The sequence below is a fragment of the Oratosquilla oratoria genome, chromosome 44, assembly GCF_046742065.1.
Source record: "Oratosquilla oratoria isolate Oo_2021 chromosome 44, ASM4674206v1, whole genome shotgun sequence".
Classification (NCBI taxonomy): Eukaryota; Metazoa; Arthropoda; class Malacostraca; order Stomatopoda; family Squillidae; genus Oratosquilla; species Oratosquilla oratoria.
This window is the reverse complement of record NC_134820.1, coordinates 16,570,729-16,596,760: the sequence shown is the minus strand read 5'-3', so window position 1 is coordinate 16,596,760 and position 26,032 is coordinate 16,570,729. Positions and strand designations below refer to the sequence as shown.

Below are 26,032 nucleotides of genomic sequence, written 5' to 3'. Positions count from 1 at the left end.
AACATGATAGGTGTTAGTAAGAATGGTATAAGAAGAAGGTCCTGCAATGTTAATGATATGCTCAGGTGATTTGTTGACCCATAAAACCTTCACATGCCAAGTTGCATGTGAATTGGGCCAGTGGTTTGGATTTTTATTGATGATAATCTGAAAATTGACAACTTAATGGTTGCCATGAAAAGGCAAATATGGTAAGATGGAGATGTCCCACATCGTTTTTGGCATGCACATGTGATTTGTTGATCCATAAAACCCAAGTATTCCAAATTTCAATAAAATTGGACCAGTGGTTTGGAGTTTGTGTGTATTTCATTACCAAAATCTTTACAAATTACCACCCTTAATTCTAACATTTTGTTACGGTAAAGTCTAACCAAAAATATGAGATAAAATAATACAATTTTTTTATCTCCCTTATTTTTCAAGCTATTTCAAAAATTTAAAAAGCCTTTAGTTTCTTGTAAAATTGCCTTTCATATGCAACAATAATTTAAAGATTAAAAACAAAACAAAAATTAGAGCCCGTACCTTCAAGTAACAATGTAAGTTTTGTGTTAAATACCCATACTTGTGTGTGTCTGGAATCTTACTCATACCTGCGAGATACAAAACTCCATCATAAAATCAAACTATCCTCATTCACCTGCTCTTTGCTTTCCCAACTGATGAACATACCTATGGATCTCTGAGCCCCTTTCACTTGAACTTCTCCCCGTCTGTCTGTTAAGAGCTGTAAAAAGGGGTGGCTTACCTGGTAAGATAACCAGGTATTATGACACTTGACTGCATTAATAAACATATTACATAGACTTAATAATCCCAAACGTAAATCATAAAACATACTGCAAGCCTGTCAATTGCATATCATGTAACACTAAAACTAAACTGTAATTAACTCGACGAGAATACATATGTTTTTACACAAGTTTTATATGATGATTTGCACATTAACTACAACCACCATCAAGCTGGAATAAAAAATTTACTCACCTCTTCACGTTTTTTCTTTTCCATAATTTTAAAGTACTGACAGAACAAATTCACATTTCACAAATTCACATTCAGTGCTGAGCGCCTATTGCCGCGCAACAATTAAATAACAATGTTCGATTCCCTGAATCTGATCAAACTTTGAAATTACTTGACTCATGTATTATTTCTGAGGTCATATACAAATAAAGTTTTATTCATAATTTATTAGGATAAATTCAGACAATGTAGTGAATTATTACTATTTAACTAATTACTTTATAACAAATTCGAATTCGTCAGCTGACAATAGTAAACAAACAGAACACCCTAGCTTTTCTGCGAAATTCAGTTGTTACTCATTTTCATCGATATGAATATCATTTTATAGTGTCAGATTCAAACAGTATGAAACAATTAATGCAGAATACACAATTAATTTGAACTTGGATGAAATGAGACGAGATATATGATCTTGGTCACCTATTTAGTTCTAAGGTAGGTACGAGTCTACGACCACAAAATTTTCAAGTTTGGTTTAACTCAAGACTTAAATTCTTGTTGCAATGAAAGACCATTTCATTAGAAACAAAATACTTTTTAAATTTTTGAAGTAGCTTGAAAAATAAGGGAGATGCGATTTTTTTCTCTTCCGAATTTTTGGCTAGACTTTATAGTTTATAAATATAATATAATAAAAAGTAAGAATTTACTTGTAAAGATTTTGGTAAAGAAATACACATTAACTCTAATCCACAGGTCCAAATCACGTGGGCATGTTGCAAACAATGTGGGACATTTACATCATACAATGAAAATTTGCAATGATTAAGTTGTCAAAATAATCCATAAAAATTAAAACCCAAACTGCTGGTCCAATTTAAATGCAACTTGACATTTGTAGGTTTAATGTATCAACAAATCATCTGAGCATGTCAAAAACAATGTAGGACCCTCCTTTTATGATATTCTTACTAACAATGATCATGTTGCCATAGCAACGATTAAGACGGTACACACAAATCCGCAGGTGGCATCACCATTGGAGATTGAATTTTGCTGCTGCAATTTTGAGCAACCTATGCGATTAGGTTCTCCTGAGTTTGAACTCGGGTAGCATTTAATGCATGCGCACGTAGTTCAAAATGTCTTCCTGTTTTAGTAGTTTACAATCAGTCTTTAGAAATAGAAGGATTACCACTAGATGGTACCCAGCAGCAAAACCTGACAATCCAAATGCATTTCCTACAGGTAAAGGCATAGTCACATCATGAACAACGATCTTGAAATTGCTCATTTCTGGGTAAAAATAAGTTGGAAAATACATATATCATAATAAAAAGTTCATATATTGCTTTCATCCCTTTGAATTTCCACTCCAAAAACTAAGTTGCCACTGCAACTATCTAAATTTACATTTAAATCAGTGAAAATCCATACAATTTTAAAGAACTACATCTAAACTTCTAGAACAGGAAGACCTTTTGAATTTCCCAAGTATGAGTTGAATGCTAACAAAGTTCAAACTTAAGGTACGCCAGTCGAAAGGGTCACAAGAAATGGTGGCGTAAATATTATATCTGCGATGGTGGTGCCACTTCCGGATGTACGCGTACTTATCTAAGGGTCACTTTTCCAGTTGGGTAACATCACCTTGGTGTTTATTTTTTGTTCTCTAACAAAAATCTTTCTCAGCAAGTTCTTTCTAGTGTTTTTGCAAGCGTGATGCTTCCACTCTGTACTTCATATGAAATGCTTTTTATTTTGACATAAACATTAGATATACTATTATTTCTTCCTTGTGGATATCTTATATTGAAAATAATTCCTCTGCAAGAAATGTAGCTCAAGATTGAAAAGGTTACTGAAAAGTGTTGCATGTGGAAAATGAAATATGGTGAGGCTTCTATGTATGAATATAATCTATTCCAAGATCATCTTCATTCACCAATTTTTTTTTATATAAGAATCCATTCCAAAACATTAGTCAAGCATCATAGAGAAGCATACATAGGTAAAAAAAAAAAAAAATGTAATTTAAATGGTAAATAAAGTTGGCTTACTGTTGTCCAAATTTAAATGTTTTATGAATTCAATTTTCTCTAGTAAAAAGTTTCATCATTCATATTGTTAGTGTAACCAAGATGATTTGTATATGGTTCTCCAGTATCATTTTATCAGGTACAGAATACAAATTAAATATGATACTGCAGGTATTAAAGAATAAGACAGTTCTATAAAAAGAAAATTAATGCCTGTAATTTGGTCACATGGCATTTGTCTTGTTTATTTGCTTGGTTATCAAATAACTTTAACCGAATGGGAAAATATTAATTCTAATAACTAAAATCTACATAAAAGCTTTATTATTACTGCCAGGTGATTTTGGTGAGCTAAAAGAAATCTGGTAGTTTAAGGATAAAAAATCATATTAATCCTCTGAATACTTAAGTCTCTATAAGCTTTATTCTGGTTATTGCCGGATGATTTTATTCGTCTTAGGGAAACCTGTACTAATCGAAGGGTTAACCTCATCCATATGATGACGCCTATGTAGGTGTCATGAGGCATGAGTGGGTATACAAAGACGTCAATGTCGCAGTCTTGATTATATTTATTTTGTAGTTGTAGCTGAGTGACTCCCAAATTCTGTGACTGGCTTGATCAAATTTTCTGTTTATTATTATTACTCAGTGAAAGAGAATGAGTAATATAGCAGTGACTTTATATTTCATAACATGAGTATTGTCATGCATCAATCATCATACATCAGGCATCTGATGCTGGATGCAGGAATTTGACTCATATTGAACAGATTAAGTGATCTTAGGGTTATTGATGATATTAATCAAGAGTGATAAGGTGAAGATTTATTAATACTTTTGTACTTCAGTATTTGTGATCTTGTTTAAAGCCCCTACTCCACCAGAGGCAACTATGTGGATATTTCATTGTCTTGTCATTCAAGTAACAGGACCAGTGAATGAATAAATCTTAAGTTATAAACAAATAATTAAAATACTGCAAGCATTCACCTTCTTCTCCAGAAATAAGTTATTGTTTTAATATCTCCAACATCATCATAATATGTTTTACCAGAAGTTTAGGTATTTTACATGAATTTCAACTGTTTCCAATGGAAAAAGTGTTTTTTTATATATATATATATATCTCCTAGAAATACCACATATGTGCCTTTGGAGAAAATAGAAGACAAAAAATTTTTGAAGCAAAGAAAGAATATAAAACTAGAAATTGATACATGCCAATCAGGAGAGAGAAAGAAAGGAACTTTTAAACGGATTTTTATTAGTAAATGTAAAGATAAGCTTAAAGTATTTTACAGGTTTGCCAACAGTAAACTAAGAAATAGGAGAGGAATAGGCAAGAATTGGTTTACTAATAGGGTGGTCGATGAATGGAATAAACTTAGTGACCATGTAGTAAGCACTGAAACTATCAGTTGTTTTAAAAAACGATTAGACAACTTTATGGATGGGTATGACAGGTGGTGATGGATACGGAGCTGCCTAGTGTAGGCCTATGGTCTCTTGCAGTCTCCTTTATTCTTATGTATGTTCTTATGTTAAAGTTAAATGTGGGAGGACAGGTCTATAAATATGCCTAAACTCAAGCTGAAATAGCAAACTAAGGTTTCCAATAAGGGTTCACTAAGGAAAATTATTTTGTAAAGAAAAGAGTGAGAATAGGAATACTGGATTGAAATACAGAGAAATAGATCATTTGATATTCATAAAAATCAGATTTTGATAAGTGATCAAATAAATATTTCATTATTAAAGATTTCAGAATTGTAATCAGTTAACCAACCAACAATAATGATTCGACAGTGGTGCATCGTTTCAAAGAAATTGTTTGGACAGCTGCAGCTTAGACCTGAAGCTTATTGCATCAAGAACTATTGCTACAGAAGCCATCTAGATGACATTGGTAAGTAGTTACATTCTGTGGTATCTTGTGTCACGCTTTCAAACCTTACTAGAATTTAATGTGAGATTCATCAGAGACCTCTTGATGTAATAGTCAGATATTGGAACAACAAAATTTAGTCAAAAATTTATTTGTTTAATGGACAAAAAGTTCCTCCTCTGAAGTGATGTTGTTGGTTACCCCAGCATCGGTGAATTATAACACAGGTTGTGGCCGTAGGTTCTCCACCCAAATTTTGTTGTGGACAGAGTTCACCTAATCAAACTGCTGCAACTGCCACATATCACTTATAACATACCAACACAGTTTAGAAAATACAACAGATGACACATATATACTCAACCAAGCTGCCTTACACACGATCAAGTCCAAATTTATGGACTGTTCAGCACTGGTAGTATACATAATCCATGCATGTCCTTTTTCTGGAACAAGTACAAAATTAAAGTGACATAAAACTTAGACCCACTCTCGGAGAAAGATAAGCTGAGATACAGAGTAAAATGTATATTTCAACCACTGACTGCGATCCTCTTCAGCAGATACATGTACCTGTTGAAGAAGATTACAGTCAGTGGTCAAAATATACGGTTTACTCTGTATCACAGCTTATCTTTCTCCGCAAGTGGGACCAAGTTTTATTTTACTCATGTGCTATTATATCTTTAATTAAAGTGACATATTTAAAATGTACACTTTAAGATAAGTTCAGGACATCTGCAAACAACAACTGGCTCATTTCTCACCTACCTCCTCTCTCATGTCAAATTCCAACCCCTTGCCTAGCTTCTCCATTTACTTCCTTCACCATCCAACCCATATACATGTTTAACAACTATGGAGACATTACACAATCCTGGTGCACCCCCACCTTCACCTCAAAACATTTCGTCTTTTTATTCGTGTTCCTTACACAAACTCTATTACTCATGCAAAACATCTGCAACACATGAAAGGCATAGAAACTATTGATAGAGAGGATCTAATAAAATGGGATTGTAGAAATACAAGAGGACATGGAAAGAGAATCAAGAAAGACAGTTATAGAAGAGATCTGAAAAAGAACAGCTTTCCCCACAGAGTAATAGACATTTGGAACAAGTTAGATGAGAAAGTGGTGTGTGTAAAAACAAAAACAATACATGAATTTGAAAACAGTCTAGATAAAATGAGATATGAAGATGGGACACCACAAACATAGCTCCCCTTCCCATAAAATACAACTAGGTAAATACATTTCATAGAACCTCTCTGTCAATCCTGTCATATGCCTCCAAGTCCATGAAGGCCCAAAAGACATCTTTTCCCTATGCCTGCTCAGACAAACTAGAGCAGACTCAGAAATAGTAGATTGGAGACTTCAATGCAGAAATCGTCAGTGGTGTTGCTTGCTCCATTCAACCATGAATCAAAGAAGCACCCAGTAATGAAAATGAATGGCCAAACCCTTTCATTGGAAAACAACCCCAAAATTCTAGACCTCATTTTTGATACTCATATAACCTTTAAACTACACATCAGAGATGCGGCAGTGAAAATTTACAAGAAATTAAACCTGCTAAAGACAGTTGCAAACACAGGCTTTGGACAATAGAAGGAAACTCTGATTACCATCTACAAACAATTCATTAGAACCATGCCTGGCTACACTTCCACAGTGTGGTTCCCAGCAATCAGCAAAACATAGGATACTTAACAAACTATACAAAATGGAGCATTAAGAGGAAGAACAGGATGCACCAAAGCCACTCCAAAAGGACACCTGTACACAGAAACCAAAGTTCTCCCCATAGAATGTCATATGAAGGTGATTGGTGCACTGTTTTATACCAGTCCTCAGTCTTACTCACCCATTTCATTGTATTACACAAGCACTACCAGCAGAAAGTGCAAAAAGAGAGAAAATGAGAGCAGTTTACTACTCATATACAACAACTTTCCACACAAGAATGCATTCACACTCAGATCACAAGGCATACTCTTCAAGTTGGATTGCAGGGCTCAAGGCTTCACCAGAGCCCCACAGAAAAGTCCTGTGCTGCCCCTCACTAACAGTTTCTAGACCAGCGTTTCTCAACCTTTTTATCCTTGCATAACCTTTAAAATAAATTGCATGTCTCAAGGAACCCCAGCACAAAAAGAAACACATATATCATATCTCTCATTTTATTTTCATCATAATAATAGGTTAGATAGGATGATGTCTATATTACATTATTACAATAACCAAGAATATGTCATGCTTGTTTAATTATATTACATATATGAAATTAAATAAAAAATCAAAAGTAGATTACCTTATCTCACTTGTTCTTGCGGAACCCTTAGGGACCTTTTGCGGAATCTTAGGGTTCCGGGGAACCCTGGTTGAGAAACACTGCTCTAGACAAATATACTATTTCTTCCCTGAGTTACTTATGGGTCCACACAGTGGTTGTTGCTCATAACCTTGGAGCCATGGGTCTCCTGGAAGAAAGACCTGGAGCAACAGATTGATTGATTGTGTAGTATTAATTCACTTTACTTTTATTTCCATAAAGGGTTTGACACGATGGACTATGAATACAACCGTGTGGTTCCACGTACCATGGAGGAGATGGGCGATGTCATGTCCAGCAGTGTAGCATCGCCTGTTGATTCCCATTTGCTGAAAGTAGCAGTGATTGGCTTGCCCAACAGTGGCAAGAGTACTTTAATCAACAAGCTTATGGGATGGAGGGTATGATTACATTACTTTAGATGTTATAAATTTCACTCCTCTTGAACTGTGTGTATATTGGTGAAATGTTTATATACAGGCATATGCACTTACCTAATTGTACTCAATGACCATTTTGTTCAGCCAGCTATTGCATAACTTTGTTTAACATAGTGCTGTGAGATTGCTGGTGGAGTGGAGTGCATGTATAGTTCCACTGTATAAGGGAAAAGGGGACAAGTATGAATGTAATAGTTTTAGAGGGATCACTGCAAATATAGTCAATATGGTGTGTTGGTATTAATCAAAAGGCTTAGGAGGGGAAGAGGATTAATTATGGAAGAGCAATGTGGGTTTAAGGAAAGGTAAAGGTGTTTTTTTTTTTAGTAAGATATGTTTTATTTAATTTTTTCTTTGTATTGAATTCTTACTTTTTCACATTTTTCAGAACAGTTGTTCAAACAGTAATGTTTTTTTTCTGGTTTATTTATATTTTTATGGTGTCAATTCCCCTACTTCATTACTACAAATATGTTGACATTTATTTGATTTTCTTAGGTGTGCACTGTGTCAAAAAAGGTTCATACTACACAATGTGGAATGAGGGCAGTATTCAGTAAAGGCAACACTCAGATAGTCTTTCTGGACACTCCAGGTCTTGTCAACCATGCAGAGTCAATCAAGTGAGTGATGTTGTTCTTCCATCATTTGGTGGAAAGTTTAGGCACACATTTACTACATAAATATCATAAACATTAAATCCTATTTAATATTCCTCCCATGGTTTGGATAATAAAACCTGCTATTGATGTTTCAGACACAACCTCAAAAGATCCTTGGTGGTGGATGGGGAGAAATCCTTACTGAGTGCCGATCTTATTGCTGTCGTCCATGACTTATCCAACAAATATTTGCAACGGACTCTACATCCTCAAGTCTTGCGTCTTCTTACTTTATATCCACACATCCCATCAGTCCTAGTCTTAAACAAGGTTATTTACTAACTAGAACTATGAATTAAGAGTAGCCATTTGTATTTATTATCATCACTAGTATCATCATTGTTACCATTATGGTTTTTCCTCTGGTTGTACGAGGTCTGTTAGAAAAGTATCCAACTTTATTTCTTTTTGCGAAAACCTGGATTTGAATCAAGCACACTTGCATGAGCTGACCTTGAACCTTCATGTGTATGCGTGAATTTTTTCCTGCCTGTCGATAGCATCAGTTGCTGGCAAGGAGCATTTGCATGAGGTAGTGTGTAGTGCTCTCAGCAGTTTTTCATTGCTTCCATTGTGATGACTGGGATTTGGTTTCCAGGTCATACCCATACACCCAGGACTTTATTTCTTTTTGCGAAAACCTGGATTTGAATCAAGCACACTTGCATGAGCTGACCTTGAACCTTCATGTGTATGCGTGAATTTTTTCCTGCCTGTCGATAGCATCAGTTGCTGGCAAGGAGCATTTGCATGAGGTAGTGTGTAGTGCTCTCAGCAGTTTTTCATTGCTTCCACTGTGATGAATGGGATTTGGTTTCAAGGTCATACCCATACACCCAGGACTTTATTTCTTTTTGCGAAAACCTGGATTTGAATCAAGCACACTTGCATGAGCTGACCTTGAACCTTCATGTGTATGCGTGAATTTTTTCCTGCCTGTCGATAGCATCAGTTGCTGGCAAGTAGCATTTGCATGAGGTAGTGTGTAGTGCTCTCAGCAGTTTTTCATTGCTTCCATTGTGATGACTGGGATTTGGTTTCCAGGTCATGCCCAGGACTCGTCACCAGTGATTATGGTATTCATGAAGTCGGTGTCATTGTTTGTGGAGTCCAGCATGTCCTGTGAGACTTCAACACAAAGTTGCTTTTGCTCCACCGTTAGCAGCTTCGGCACAAGTTTCGCTGCCACTCTCTTCAAGGCCAAATATTTGGTCACAATGGAATGTATCAAAAAGTGCTGATGCCTATCTCTTCCGCAATTTCTCGGATAGTCACACGACGGTCCCGCATCACCACAGCGTTTACTTTGGCAATGACCTGGTCATTTCAGCATGTTGATGGCCGACCAGAGCATAGCTCGCTCTCCACCAGTGTACGGCCATCTTTAAACCGGTTGTACCACTATTTAATCTGTGTGATGTCCATAGCATCATCACCGAAAGCTGTCTGAATCTTCCAAATGGTTTCCACCTGGCTGTCGCCCAGTTTCTGGCAAAATTTGATGTAGTAGTGCTGCTCCAGTTGTTCCGTCATTTTCCTTGCAATGAAAAACTGCCAAGAGCACTACACACTACCTCACGCAAATGCTGCTTGCCAGCAACTGACGCAATCGAAAGGCAGATAAAAATTCACGCATGCCCATGAAGGTTCAAGGTCAGCTCATGCAAGCGCACTTGATTCAAATCCATCAGGTTTTCACAAAATAATAAATAAATAAAGTAGGATACTTTTCTAAAAGACCTCATATATGGCGATGAATGGAGGGAGTGGATGTAGAGGTTAATTACAGAATAATGAATGCAAGTAAATGTTTAGGTTGAAAAGTATTATGAGAAATAAATATCTGGAGATGAATACAAAGAAAAAGTTGAATGAAGGAGTGACTATACCCACAGCACTGCATGGAACAGAGACTTTGATTATAAGGAAGGCAAAGAGGAAGATTTTTAACATTTTGAAGATAAAAGGTTGGAGAAATATATTAAATGTTACAAGAATGGATAGCATGAGAGACAGAAATGGAGTGGGAAGGGTGGTGTAGGATATGGTAGATTAGAGAATGCTGAGATAGTTTGGGTGTATGGAAAGAATGACTGTGGTAAGACTAAGGGTGTATAAAATAGAAATGGATGGAATGAACTGAAGAGGAGAACCTAGAATAAGGTGGATGAACAGGGTTAAAAGTGCTTTGAATGAATATGAAATGTCTGTCAAGTAGGGAAGAGAGAGTGCAAAAGATTGGAATGAATGGAGAGTGAATGGACGAAGGGATAGTGAGGTCCAAAGGGGTAATCTTTTCATCTGCTTTATAGATTATTTGGAGTGGATGAGCTGGGGGTTTCTGTTTAATGAAGTGGTAGGAAATCCAGTTGCCGAGGCCTGCTGTGGTAGAGCTGTCTTGCTATGTTGCCTTTGATGTAAGCAGTATGATGGGGACTGGGACAACTCTCATCCCAGAGATGCTGAGATGGGAAGTGTGATTGTGTTTTAATTGTGTTTTGACCTTTACAAGTATAAGGGGAAAAGGGCCTTTGTTGTTTGTATGGCTGCCTACCTTATAAGGGGGAAGAAATCTTTGGTGTATATGTATATATATATGTATGTGTGTGTGTATTCTAACTAGTATTATACAGGAAGGGAGCTATGCTCGTGGTGACCTGTCTTTGTATCTTTCAGCATCAAGTTTGTTCTTAAATTCTTGAATAGTGTTTGCACACACTGTTGCCTTATCTAATTTATTCCAGGTATCCACCACTCTGTGTGGGAAGCTATTCTTTTTCAGCTCTCTCCTATAATTATGAACTTGTCTTTTTTATAATCATCAGGTGGATACTGTGAAGACAAAACGCCATCTACTAGAAATTGCCAGGATCCTGAGTGACGGCACTGTTGGTGGTCGTAAGTCGCATCCTGTTACAGAGGAAGAACCAGTCTTAACTGGAAAGCAGCTGATTAATAGAGCCCTTGGATTGAAATCAAAAGATGAGAAAGATCCTGCTGTCCCAGAATTATGTAGTGCAGAAAGAAGAACAAAGAATGTTTTGAACTTCTCTTTTGAGGATGTTTTGGAAGGAAAGTACAAGGTAAAAATGTAAACATTTGTGCCTCACTTCAATATTTCTCATTCTACCATTTCTTGTACATACATACATATACCAAATACTTTTTTCCCTTTTACAAGGGAGGTAGCCAAAGTCAAAGGCATAAATCTACTCCCACCCATTCCATCCCCATATGGATCACTCCCATTCACCACCCCTCCCTCCCTCTTTTCTTGGCTCCTCCTGGATGATGGATCATCCCTGCATCTTGCCCACTGCCCTGGGTCAGAAGCAATGCAGCAAGACACAGCACATCCACAGCAAGGCCACTTCATTTAATTGGTGACCACCCTCTCCATCCCCTCATGCAGAAAAAGAGAAAACGGTGAGAAATCCTTCTGGGCGACAACAAAATATCATTCACATGGGATTTCTCCCCGTCTTCTCCTTTTATGCAATGGGGGGGACGGAGAGGGGGGTCGCCGATTTAATGAAGCGGCCTTGCTGTGGATGTGCTGTGTCTTGCGACACTGCTTCTGACCCAGGGCAGTGGACAAGGTGCAGGGATGACCTGTCATCCAGGAGGTGCTAAGATAAGAGGGAGGGTGGAGGGGTGTGGAGTGTATTCAGGGATGGAATGGGTGGAAATGATTTTATGCCTTTTCCTTTTTGGCTACCTCCCTTGTAAGGGGGAAAAATGCCTTGGTATATGTATGTATGTATGTATTCCCTCACCTCCCATCCCCCACCACTCCCTTTCATGCATTGCAGTATCATCCATACACAACTATTCTCCACTCACCCCTATCTTCTGTCTTCTACTTTCCTTCCTCAACAGACATTCCCCTCTTTCCTAATGCCCCTTTGACCCTATCCATCCATCTCATCCTTGGTTGCCCTCCCTCCACCTCTGCCTTTCACACCTCTTTTACTAATCTTTCTTCACTCATTCTTTCCATGTGTCCAAACCGTCCCAATATTCTTTCATCAACCCTATCTTCCAACTCCCTTTCTATCTCTGCTCTTCTCCTTACCTTCTTGTTTCTCACTCTATCCAGTCTAGTAACCTCTACCATACCTCTCAAGCATTTCATCCCAAACACATATAAACACTTCCTCTCTTATGTTCCATGTTTCTGCCCCATACAGTACTGTCGGCGCAATCACCCCATCGTACCATCTCCTCTTAGCATCCATTCCTAAATGTCTGTTTCTCATTACACTTTTTAATCCCCCCCAAGACATTTACTTGCCTCACTCAGTCTACATTCTACCTCCACTCCTCCCTTTCCAACGACATTCACCCCCAAATACCTAAAGCTCTCCACTTCCTCCAACCTCTCTCCCTTTATACTTCCAATTTGCTGCCATCCTCTCCCCTTGTACATCTCATCACCTTACATTTACCTTCAATATCCTTCTTTCACACACTTTCCAAAACTCTGTCACTAACTTCCTTAATCCCTCTTCTAATCCTGCTACAAGCAGTGTTGTCAGCAAACAACAACTGGCTTATCTCCCATTTTCCTCCATTTTCTTTAACTATATCCAGCCCCCGGCCCATTACCCTTGCATTTACCTCCCTCACCACCCCAACCATGTATAGATTGAACAGCCATGGTGACATGACACATCCCAGGTCAAGTCCCACCTTTACCTCAAACCAGTCACTCTCTCAATTTCTAATTCTAACACAGGCTCTACTACTCTCATAAAAACTCCTGACTGTTCTCAACAGCTTTCCTCCTATTTTGTATATCTGCAATACCTCCCAGTGCCTTCCTGTCTATCCTGCTATAAGCCTTTTCTAAATCTATAAAGGCTAAAAAAAATCCTTACCTTTTCCTAAAGCTTTCTCACATATCTGCTTTACCACAAAAATCTCATTCATACAACCCCTACCTGTCCTAAACCCACACTGTTCTTCTAATCCTCTCAATCAAAACCCTTCCATAAGTCTTCCCAACTACGCTCAATAAACTGATCCCTCTGAAACTACTACTCTCACATTTGTCCCCTTTTCCCTTGTAAAGCAGCAACCTCCAGTACCCTCTTTTAGACAAACATTAAACAACCTCACCAGTCAGTCCACCATCACTGTACCTCCCTTTTTTAGACACTACATGACATTTATCTAACCTAGGTACCTTACCTGCTCTCATCATTTTAATAATTGATTTCACCCCATCTTTTCTTATTTCTCCTCCATTTTCCTCATTCATCACTGTCATTTTCTTAGCACTTCCCACTGCAACTACCTTTCCCTTCCTATCTTCCTTCACATTTAGCAACTCCCTTAAATACTCTGTCCGTCTTTCTCTTACTGTTGTCTCTTCCATTATCATCTCTCCATCTGCACCTTTTACCTTCTCTACTTGGTTTGCCTCCCCTTCCTCTCCTAATTTCCTTCCAAAACATCTTTTCTAAACTTTCAAAATTTTATGTTATACTCTTACCCCATTTCACATCTGCTCTCCCTTTTGCCTCCTTTATCTTATGCTTTACTTCTCTTTTCTTTGTACCTCTCATATGATTCTCTCATCCTATTTTGCAACCAATCTGTGAATGCTCGTTTCTTTTCTTCTACAACCTCCTTATTCCACACACCATCTTTGCACACTTTATGACTTCCTCCTTGAAACATCCCCATTCCTCCTCCACTCCTAGTTCTACTCTGTCCTTCACTCCCACTCTTCTCTCAGCTTCTTATACCCCTCCTTTTCTTTCTCATTTAAGCAGTTTACTCTAAGCACCTCCCTAACTTCTGTCCTTTTCCTCTTTCTCCATCTATCCTCCACTCTCCACTTACCTTCCAACAAAAAATTATCTCATATTCCTCCACATCTCCCGTAAGAACATGTACATCCAAAACTCTTCCTACTCTTCTCCTGGTTACTACTATATAGTCTATTAAAGCTCTCTCTACTACCCTTCCATCCACCACCCTCTCCCATGTGTACTTATGCTTGACTTTCTTCCTAAACACTGTGTTTGCTACCATCAACTCTAGACACATCTCCTCTTTGCATTCATCCCCAAATACCTATTTCTCAAAACACTTCATTGTATCCACACATTTACTTGTTTATTTTACACAGTAATTTATCTCTACATCCACGCCTTCACTCACCACCTCATGACTCCAAATACTTATACACAAACATACCAAAAGGCCTTTTCCCCCATATAGGTACCATGGCTGAGTCAAAGCATACATCCTATCTATATCCATTCCACATACATCCCAAGCACATTGCCCCTTTCATCTTAGCCTCAACTGAATGATAGACCATCCTTGTCCCTTACCACAACTCCCAAATACATTTTTGTATGTGTGTGAGAGAGAGATACATCACAGTCTTGGATTGTGTGTTGGACACATGATCAATATCTGTTGCCCCCCACATGAGAACTTGGAGCTCATATATGGCCCAATCTATGGATAATATGTGTGTGTGTGCATGTATGTGTGTGAGGAAATTGTAACCAGATCTTGGTTAATCTTTTATTTGCCACCCAGCTTCTTTCATTTTGATTCTCCAATAACAAAATGATTAATATGTTTTCCTACACTTTTGATGAAAATGCTACAGTGGGCTTTATGACCTGAAAGAGTAAACATTTAACAAGTTTGTATTTTGCAGCCCACAGAGATTGAGGTTATGCAGCTAGTGGAGAAAAGAAACAGTTGGCCTAAGTTTGAAGATGTGTTCATGGTGTCAGCACATGATGGTCTTGGAGTGGAGGATTTGCTAGAGTATATGATTGCTTGGGCTTACCCAGCCAACTGGCTCTTCAGTCAGAAGGTGAGACCTGTCTTGCTTTGTTAACCGCTATGTATCTTTTTCTGTCACTTTGTTACAAAATAAATACTTCAAGACTGACTACCAGACTTCTGACTCCTCTGAATCCTCCTACATTAACCTTAAGAGGAAAATTCCTGCCAAGAAAAGCAGGAACTACAGTAGCATGATGACATTCAGGGTACCATCCAGCACTAAAATTTTATCAACACAGAATAGGCCTGGTAACAGAAACAAACTACCTTAGATGCAGTCATCACACAGAAGACACCGAGTACATCTTATACTACCCCAGCCTAGCCTTACCCAGACAACAATATTCCCTCTTGAATGACTGATGGGCTAGTCCAATGCCTGTTGCTGCTTACCTGGGAAGCATGGGCCTCTATAGATCTTGGACAGTTGATTAATTGACTGAACCCATGGAATTCTTTAAGACAGCACTTTGATAAAGCTGTATTAATATATTGAGACAGCAGTGATCTTGTATCTTTTTCATATAGGAATGGAAGATTTTGCTCAAATGATTTGATGAAACATTTGGACACTAGTAATTAAAGTGTGTTCAATTATGTTGCTGATATTTTTTATTTCAAACAGGTTGTGACAGATCAAAATCCATATGAGATAGCTATGTTAGCTGTGCGTGAAAAGTTTCTTGATTACTTTCCTAAGGAGGTTCCTTATAATCTTCAATATGACGTTGAATTCTGGGAGGTGTCTGAAGCTGGTAAGTATGATATATAATTTGTTATTAATTTTTAGGTGATCTTGATATTGTAGAATGTTGATTTAACCTGAGATAGTGTCCACAGGAGTTTTCTCTAAATTCACATATTGTTTTAATGAAATAGTCTATCTGTATACCAAGGGCTTTCCCCCCCTTGCCTCCTCCTCACCTTAGCTCCTCATGGATGAAGAGTCATCCCTGTTCCCTACATTTTTTTGTATTCTTGAGAAAAATGACTATACAAGTCTTTTATTAACTAAAAAACAAGATACTATATATGGAGGCATCTTGGAGATGCAGTTGAGCAGTAGAGGTAGCAACACCAGTTGACAAATAACAAAGCCTGTCTGGCATGCTTGTGTTTACATCTAGTGTGAATCAGTGCTGTGTCTTACTACATTGCTTCTGACATAGGGCAATGGGCAAGATGCAGGGATGACTTGTCATCTAGGAGCCAAGAGAAGAGGGAAGGGTGGTGAATAGGAGTGGAGTGGGTGGAGATGAAATTGGTGGAAGTGTAATTATTCCTTTTGACTTTGGCTACCTCCCTTGTAAGAGGGAAATAGCCTTTGGTATATGTGTGTGAATCAGTACAATTTTGATTATATACTTATTTATCTGTATACCAATAGGCTTCTTCCCCCTAACATTCTTGCATTTACGTTCCTTACCACCCCATCCATATACACATTGGACAACTGTGGTGACATCACATGAGCTTGACGCAGCCCCATACTAACCTCTTGAATACAATAATGCCTATGTATGTGTCATGAGCCGTGAGTGGGGTATACGAGGATGCTGTAATCAGCTTCCTAATTATTTTATATTAGTTGAGTGACCCCCGTATTCTGTGAACAGGCTTGATTATGTTTTCTGTGATGTTATAATTATTCAGGGTAAAAGAGAACGAGTATAATAACAGTAACTTTATATTTTGTAATACGCACATTGTGATGCATCACATTATATCAGGCAACCTGATGTGTGCATGAATATTTGACTCGTATGGAAGAGGTCAAATTTAAACCATTCACCATCTCTCTTACCGACCCATAAACATACCCTTCCACTCATCTGTATCTGTTAATGTGCTAACTTTTTATTTGAGAACATCGTTGCTGAATTGATAATTACAGATGAATTTTGAATCTTTACAGAGGTTCTCAATATTGTTATTGGCGTCCGCTGTAAAAAACGAAGACTGATTCAAGTCTTGATTGGTTCTGGAGGTAAAAGTGTGTCACGCATTGCCAAAGAAGCTGAACAGGATCTTAGGGATACTTTCAGAAGTGAAGTCAGATTAAGACTGAATGTTAGTTACAATAAATCCTTTAAGAAATAAATTTCTTACAATGTGATCTCCTTATGACTTGTATAATGTTATTGTTTATGTATGAATAATGCAATATAGTATATTTAAAAACGTATTTTACAATTGTTTTGATGCCCTTGTGTGTACACATGAAAGTTTGTGATTTTTTTCACATAATTAGAGGAAATGGTAATTGAAGGAAAAGTGAGTAGTGATTAAAGCTACAAGAGTTCGTGTTCAGAATATCTAGAAAAAAAAATGTGCAAGAATGTAAGAGTTGAAGAAAAGAAATCTAATATACTACTGCATTAGGCATATATCTGTCTAAAATAAGGACCCCAAATCAGAAATTCAAATCTGACCAAAACTGTCAGTAAAATGACAAAAAATACAGACTATGTAACTATGCTTTACAAACAATTGAAATATCAGCAAACTTAAGCAGTGCAAAGTATGTTAAATAAGTAATGAGACAATGTCAGGAGAGACACTACTCATTTTCATAAGCTTACAAAACTTTGTCTCCTTCAAAATAATTGCCTCTCGTATCTACACACTTCTGCATGCGTCTCTCCCAATCCTGGAAGACCTCCTCAAAGTCCTTTTTCAGTAGTCCCTTCAGGTAACTTTCCGATGCCTCTTTCAGCTCCTCTGTTGACTGGAATCTGGTTCCCCTGAGGCTGTCTTTCATGCGTGGGAACAGGATGAAGTTGCAAGGGGCTAGGTCAGGGCGGTAGGGTGGGTGTTGTACCACTTTAATTCCCCTGTCGGCCATCCAGGTGGTCACCAGCGTTGACTTGTGGCATGGGACTTGTCCTGGTGGAACCAGCACTGACCACTCCTCCACTGCTGAGGCCTCTTCTTCCTCATCTTCTCCCTGAACCTTTTCAGAACAGTAAGGTAATATTCCTTACTGACGGTTTGGCCCTGAGGAACCCATTCAAGTTGAATGAGCCCCTGGAAGTCAAAGAAAGGAATGACCATGGCCTTCTCTTGCGACCTGCTCATCTTTGCCTTTTTGGGTCTGGGGGAGGTCGCGTGCTTCCACTGAGCATTCTGACGTTTGCTCTCAGGGTCGTAGGTGAACACCCAACTCTCGTCACAAGTCACTACCTTATTCAGGAAACCTGAATCAGCCTCTATCATTTCGAGAATGTCGGTGCAACATTCCACACAAAACTGCCTCTGGTCGCCAGAGAGGATCTTTGGCACAAACTTGGCTCAGACTTTGTGGAGCTTCAGATATTTGGTCAGAACTGTGCCAATACTAATACCAACAGCTTCAGATGTCATCCTCACAGTCTTGCATCACTAACCTTTGCACTTTCTCTGTTTTCCTCCTTGTGTGCACTTTTCAGTGCTCCAGATCTGGGTTCATCCTCAACCTGTTCATTTCCTTCATAAAATCTTTTAAATCACCAATAGAAACTTGCTTGGCTCATCTGTTCATCCCCATAGGCCTCCTTTAACATTCCATAAGCTTCTTGTGGTTTTCTTAACTTTAACACAAAATTTAGTGGCGTAACATTGCTCCATCTTTCCCTGCATCTTGACAAGTGTTCACAGATCGGCAAACCAAATCAGACTGGTTCCACCACATTCACCACTGCACTCAGACCTTCAAATATAGAAATTTGCCAGTTAGTCATTTTATAGAATATATGTATGTGTACTTCACCATGAAGTAGTATTTTGATCAAATCATATTTAATGTCTTGCCTGACATTTTCTCATTACTTTTCATGAAAGTAGCAGTTGCCTACAAGACTTATTGAACATACCTCGTACTGTTTAAATAGAAATTCTAACCATTTCTGATGTTGATAGAAAGTTACCCCTACCTTAAGAAAAATCAATGACGCCATGTACATGGAGAAGGGCATCGCTTCACTCGTATGTCAAAGCTATTGAGGAATTTGGAGGGCCTACAAACTTACTTCAAATGGCAACTGCTGATAGTTCTAACAGGATAAACATTGGAGATGAAGCCTTTATTAAATGTTCAATGTTTCACTTGGAACTTTTTCAAGTATAGAAACAAAGAATACAAACTCTTAGAGTATATAAAAGCCTCAGGTAGGTGGATGGAGGAAATGTCACAAAGTTACTGGCCAAGGCAACTCACAGATGGCCTTCCACAACCTTTTCCACTACTGGAGGGAAACAAATTACTGAAGGTGGGGGGCTAGTGTGTGTGTAATGCTGAACATTTCCTATGGAGGAAATGTATAGAAGCAGCAGTTATCCATGGCATATTAGCATTTGAAAGAAGCCTCTGCAACGATTCATGGCAGGGTGGGAGAACAGAACCAAATTAAAATGACCCACAAAACTACTCGCATGAAATGGATTGTATTTGAGAGGTAAAACAAATAATTTATGAGGCTCATGTCATTCATCTTTATTTCACAGAGTTCATGACATAGATTCCTCCCAGCTTGTGACACTGGAAATAATGAAGAATGGCAAGAACTTCTGAATCTGGGTTTCATATCACCAGCTATGGTCATATATATAACCAATTGTACAATAATGTAGGGTTTATAGGCTTATTCTTTGTCATCCAATCATAGTGTAATATTATCACTACAAACACTTAATATATACAGTTTGCATATGAACCCTACTTGGTGATTTCCTTTCTAATAGGAAAATATTTCTGAACAGGGCTAGAATGTCAATTCTGGTATAATCATTTGCCTATACATTAATCTAAATAATTATATACTTCTTAACTATAATAGTACCAAAGAGCATTTGCATTTACACATTACACATGATAAAACATAGTTCTTATAATTAGTGATGTTTATCATCAATGTAACTTCCTTCACATCTATGAGCTGAAATCTCCTCACTGGACACATTCATGGTACCAGAAACAGGGAAAGAGTGCAAAATTTTTATTTCCAAATTGAATGTAAAAATTTCTAACACCTATTGGATAACATTGACGAACTGCATCCCTCCCACAAATAAAGAATGTGGACCTCATATACCTTACACAGGAGGTAACTTATCTGCTATCCTTTAGACTAGCTTTCCAAGGAAAATAGGATTGGAAGTCTCAAAATGCATCCCTTCAGCTACCGGGTTTCAGATGTCATCTAGCAGCTACAACCAGAGGTGTCCTATTTGGTGTTTGCGTACTGTAATTTTTATAAATACTTGCAAATAACTGAGAAAAAGCTTGTTCATAGCTATCAATAACTATTTTAGGAGTTCTGCAAAACTGCTATAATCATAATGGGAAAACATGCCATTCATATTTTTGAGCCAGGAAACTGTGTGACCTAAAAGCTTGGCAGAAGAGTTGTCAACAATTCTACCTTCTATTTTTTGAGATGTAGTATACAGATTTTCACACATGAATTTATTGCCAAATGTCTTATCCATGATGTTAGAGTACAGAGGTGTAAGGTAAGGACCATGTGAACCTATTGTTCATTTGATAAGAACATGATATTAACCACACAATTAAAGTTTCCTATTTTCAAATGGTGAGGAACAGTGTGGATTTAGGACGGGTAGAGGTTGTGTAGATCAGATCTTTGTGGTAAGACAGATATGTGAGAAAGCTATAGGAAAGTGGAAGGATGTTTTTTGGGCTTTTATGGATCTGGAAAAGGCATACGATAGGGTAGACAGAAAGGCACTGTGGGAGGTTTTGCAGATATATGGGATAGGAGGAAAGCTTATAGGAACTGTCAAGAGTTTTTATGAGAGTAGTAGAGCTTGTGTCAGGATTAGAAATGGAGAGAGTGAGTGGTTCGAGGTAAAGGTGGGACTTCATCAGGGATGTGTTACATCGCCCTGGCTGTTCAACTTGTACATGGATGGGGTAGTGCAAGAGGTAAATGCAAAGGTAGTGGGTCAGGGATTGGAGATGGATAAAGAAAATGGAGAAAAGTGGGAGGTGAGCCAGCTGTTATTTGCGGATGACACTGCACCTGTGGCAGAATTGGAGGAGGGATTGAGGAAGTTGGTGACAGAGTTTGGGAGAGTGTGTGATAGAAGAAAGCTGAAGATAAATGTAGGTAAAAGTAAGGTGATGAGATGTTCAAGGGGTGAAAGTGGCAGTAGACTGGAATTGAGCATTAAGGGAGAGCGACTGGGGGAAGTGGATAGTTTTAGATACTTGGGTGCAAATGTGGCAGGAAAAGGTGAAGTGGAGGTGGAGGTAGAATGTAGATTGAGAGAAGCGAGTAAATGCCTTGGTGGATTAAAGAGTGTAATGAGGAATCGACATCTGGGAATGGATACTAAGAGGAGACTGTATGAAGGAGTGATTGTGCCAACAGCACTGTATGGAGCAGAAACATGGAACATAAGAGAGGAAGAGAGGAGTTTGAATGTGTTTGAGATGAGGTGTCTGAGAAGTATGATGGGGGTTACTAGGCTAGATAGAGTGAGAAATGAGGAGGTGAGGAGGAGAACAGGGGTGGAAAGGGAGTTGGGAGATAGGGTTGATGAAAGAGTATTAGGATGGTTTGGACACATGGAAAGAATGAGTGAAGAAAGACTAGTAAAGGCAGATGTGGAGGGAGTGAACATGAGGGGATGCCCTAGGATGAGGTGGATGGATGGGGTAAAGGGGGCTTTGGGAAAGAGGGGAATGTCTGTTGAGGAAGGATGGGAGAGGACAGAAGACAGGGGTGAATGGAGAATGGTTGTATATGGATAATGTTGTGATGCATGAGGCGGAATAGGCAGGGGGATGGGGGTTGAGGTAGTATGTGTGAGCAAAATTTTGATGCAGCCCGAAGGGATTTCTCCCTTTATGCATGGGGGGACGGAGAGGGGGGGACGCCGATTTAATGAAGCGGCCTTGCTGTGGATGTGCTGTGTCTTGTGACACTGCTGACCCAGGGCAGTGGACAAGGTGCAGGGATGACCCGTCATCCAGGAGGTGCTAAGATAAGAGGGAGGGTGGAGGGGTGTGGAGTGTATTCAGGGATGGAATGGGTGGGAATGATTTTATGCCTTTTCCTCTTTGGCTACCTCCCTTGTAAGGGGGAAAAAGCCTTGGTATATGTATGTATGTATGTATGTATGTGTTTTCAAAGTCATGGTATTGTCATGGAGCTACATTTCATGATGGTAGATGGCCAAAATACAAGAACAAGAAAACAGCAAATGGGCCATTTTTCAAAAATGGAACTGAATATGCACAATAAAGAATAAGAATTACAAAAGCAAAAGGACCTTTTGTGATCCATTCTGATAAAGAATAATACTTGAGAGAAGCAAGCCAGTTTGATATCTATCTTGGGAATTAAGACATTCACCAAGCAATTTATGGAATATCATACCTGGAAATGTGATTCTACTTTGAGTAACTAAAGGGTAAGAAAACACTGGTAATATTAAAAATGGGCAGTCACTTGTAGCTTTTCTCCCATCCACCCTATGGCTCCCACTATTATGGGCGAAAGGCACGTCGTCACAATGCGCATTTCAGTCACAGACCTACGAGTCTGCCACAGGTTACATAAACTCCTTACCCTTGGGTATAGGGGCCTCTGCCCAGCAATAGGATCTGTCTTGTGCATGTAGAACACAATAAATTGCAATAAATATTATTTAACTAAACATTCATTTTCTTAGTTGGCATAAAGTGCTGTAGAGAAATGGATGATGGCTCAGCAGTGTGATGTGTTGGTTCCTGCCCATAAAAAGCCATACATCCATATAATAGTAAATATCCAGAGCTGGGTACGTTATCGCTGGACAGATAGTGCATTACCAAAAATTTTGAGGTGCATTTCTATCAATGCATTACCAATTTCAATTTCCTTAGTATATATACATATACACATCTGCAGTAACACTGACCACTCTAAGGAAATTAAAATCAGTAATGCACTGATGGAAATTAATTCCAGATTTTTCAGTAATGCACTACCTGTCCAGCAGTAATGTGCCCAGCTCTGTAAATAATAAAAATAAATAAATAAATAAATAAAGGGGGGGGGGAAAGGGCTGAGTGACAAGCACATATTATCATATAACTGTTGTCTTGACTTGTTGAGTTTCACTGGCAGGAAACTCACAGCTCTTCATTAGCCTTCCCACTCTCCAAGAAGACACATTTGACTGTTGTCTGTTATACTACTGTTTGTTCATTTCTATATTTAATATTACCAGCTAGCAGGAAGGGAGCAGCTCTAAGTAAACAGGAGGAAATCTGGTCAAAATATAGCAATCTTAGGTCTGGTCCAAAGAACGAGTGCCAGCCCCTAGGGGTTGCACCTCCATGTAGGTGAGGATGTTGATATATTTTGAAGACATGTAGGCCTAGTTATTTCCCATCTGTCTGAGGTTTCCATTCAGCTGCTGTTTTTGAGTGAAAGCCGTTCTTAAAAATTTTGGGAGTAGTTTTGATCAGATTTTGAATGTACATAATAAACTCTAGTTGAAAGTGGGTAACGGAGTGTAATAGTAACATCAGAATTTATGATAACCCAAGTACCAGCTCATTGGAAACTTCCGATATGTTCAACTGCCAAATGGCTACCCTGTTGGACTGCCCAAGTTCCGTTATGTTCAACTGCCAAATGGCTACCCTGTTGGACTGCCCAAGTTCTTCAGTGTTATCAGAATGTGTAAACAACGAATAACAAACAGAATATTATGTGTACAGTTTGTTACATGTGATTCCAGCCTCTGTTTTTGTTTGTCACTTACGAAGTTACGTCTCCAAATTTTATGCTGGGGTGGAATGAGGAGCTCCTTTGCACAATACTTACAGGAATGTGAATTGTAAGATGTTTTTCTGTCAGCCTCACCATTTTGGCCCTTCCTTGGTCAAATTGGCACGACCACCTCCGGCAAAGCGATGAATTGTAAAAATTCTGTTGTAGCATGAAATGACCTTCATTTTTTTTTTCTTGTGGGAGTTAGACCCCGGCCTGAACTGAGGTTTCATCAACCGACACCTCATTCAAGTCGTATTGTAAAGTGTGAGGGGTTATGAAACCCGACTCGTTAGGGCACTGGGTTAAGATAGTCATAAGACAAATGAGACATGAATGAAACTGTTATTATGAGTCTGAAGATGAATTGTACGGTTTACAAGATTTACCGTGTATTATGAACCCCTTCTTAATTAGTAAGAAGTGTTGCCAAGCTGTTGGGTGAAACATTTCGAAACATTTTACCAAACACATCATTAGTAAAACAACAATAAAACTGGTTTTAAACATTCACCAATAAAGGCTGTGTAAAATAATCGTATTGTAAACGCACGGTCCGTTACAAAGCTGTTTTTAAACATTTATTGATTTATAAATTCGCTTCGAGACGTACTGTGCGTTACTATTTTGTTTATTTGTTTCTTTTCTTTTGCCAACGTCCAATTGGTCCATCAGACACGGAAGTTCCCCCAGTTCCTCCCTATGTGTCTCCGAAGCAACTGGAGGTTGAAGTGTAAAAATAGTAATAAAAGATAAAACAGACAAACAAACCAGTTAATAAATTAACAAATACATAAATATATAAAATAAATCTCACCATCATCAACATACACAAAATGTTATTTACTTCAGTGCAATTCGGTATGCATTACTAATTATGCCCAAATTCTATCCAAGAACACTAGAACAATAAAAGTCACTAGAATTAACGAAATGACATAACCTAAGGTCACAGTGTTTCATTTCACTCTGGAATGCCATGGGTTCATATGACATCACTGACATCAGAGCAGGTGTGATGTCACAACACGACGTAGTATTTATAGGTCACATCTAAGAGTGACAGTGCGTTTGTATGACGTCACGATAGTTTTTGTGTGACATGACACAACCTTTGATAGTTATTGTGTATGTAAATGTTGTTTAATGGATATCACCACACTAACACCATCTGCACTAGTATTGATATCACCATCACTGTCAATTCTATCACCAATGTCGTCTTCGTCTTCATCAGTATCACCAATACTATTGCCATTAACACCACCGTCATCATTATCATCACGACCGCTCTTTCTCTCATCATTATCATCACCATTACTATCATGATCACCAGTATCACGACAATTACCTATGATCACCACTTTGTTTTCGCCATCTTGGCAATATCCGCCATTTTCTCCATCTTGGCCATATCCGCCATTTTGTTTTTTGCATCTTGGCCATATCCGCCATTTTGTTTTTTCCATCTTGACCATATCCACCATTTTGTTTTCGCCATCTTGGTCATATCCGCCATTCTGTTTTTTCCATCTTAGCCATATCCACCATTTTGTTTTTTCCATCTTGGCCATACCCGCCATTTTGTTTTCGCCATCTTGGTAACATCCACCATCGCCACTGCGCCTTTTAAGATCGAAAATTGGTCTTCTAGTACTTCGACTAAGTTCCTCTGTTCTTAGACAACAGACGTCTGGACGAGCGGCGAAGACTTCGCGAATTTACTCGAAGTCTCCGCCGCCGACGCCGTCGTCGTCGTTGTCTTAACGCCTCCTCCCGACGTCGCTAACGCCGTCGCTGGCGACGTCTTCATCGTCGTCGTCAGTGCGTTGGACCTGATGACGAAGGACGATGGGAGGATGATGGTGGATTTTGTGCTTTTGCGACGCTGTGGTGGATAACCCCCCTCCTTCTGGACCCGGTACTGTCGATAGCGTTTCTTCAGAAGCTCCTGGACTTCGCCGTTCAAGAAACAGTAGAGGACAGACACGAAGATACCCTGTCGAAGGAGGAAAGAGAAGTCTGAGCATCAAAAGCGGAATATCAAATACAATATATAATGCTCCTGAAATAAAATATACAAGAGCTTCTGGTGATTCTGAGAGAGG

General features: G+C 38.7%; 3 protein-coding genes across 5 annotated transcripts in view; 1 reads left to right on the top strand and 2 right to left on the bottom strand.

Moving 5' to 3' along the window:
- The window catches only part of LOC143022240 (uncharacterized), a 58,709-nt gene extending 34,128 nt beyond the window's left edge, over window positions 1–24,581 (bottom strand). The window contains exon 1 of one of the 3 annotated variants that reach the window (XM_076180366.1): window positions 24,018–24,581. In XM_076180366.1, the coding sequence (XP_076036481.1) occupies window positions 24,018–24,095 (78 nt within the window). In that variant the 5' untranslated portion in view covers window positions 24,096–24,581. Of the gene's footprint in view, window positions 1–990; window positions 1,134–23,978 lie in introns of those variants that run through there. The other 2 variants (XM_076180365.1, XM_076180367.1) reach the window with 2 other exon arrangements.
- LOC143022241 (GTPase Era, mitochondrial) lies at window positions 1,264–17,344 on the top strand. Its single transcript, XM_076180368.1, has 9 exons — window positions 1,264–1,467; window positions 4,780–4,920; window positions 7,461–7,639; window positions 8,177–8,301; window positions 8,436–8,610; window positions 11,166–11,423; window positions 15,026–15,187; window positions 15,785–15,914; window positions 17,075–17,344. Exons 2-9 carry the CDS (start codon window positions 4,809–4,811, stop codon window positions 17,257–17,259), a joined length of 1,326 nt encoding a protein of 441 aa, XP_076036483.1. The 5' UTR covers window positions 1,264–1,467; window positions 4,780–4,808; the 3' UTR covers window positions 17,260–17,344.
- A 1,021-nt stretch (window positions 24,582–25,602) lies between the features above and the next one.
- Window positions 25,603–26,032, bottom strand: part of LOC143022315 (corticotropin-releasing factor receptor 2-like) — an 89,499-nt gene continuing 89,069 nt past the window's right edge. The window contains exon 14 of the mRNA XM_076180463.1: window positions 25,603–25,923. Coding sequence (XP_076036578.1) covers window positions 25,603–25,923 — 321 coding nt within the window. The remainder of the gene's footprint in view (window positions 25,924–26,032) is intronic.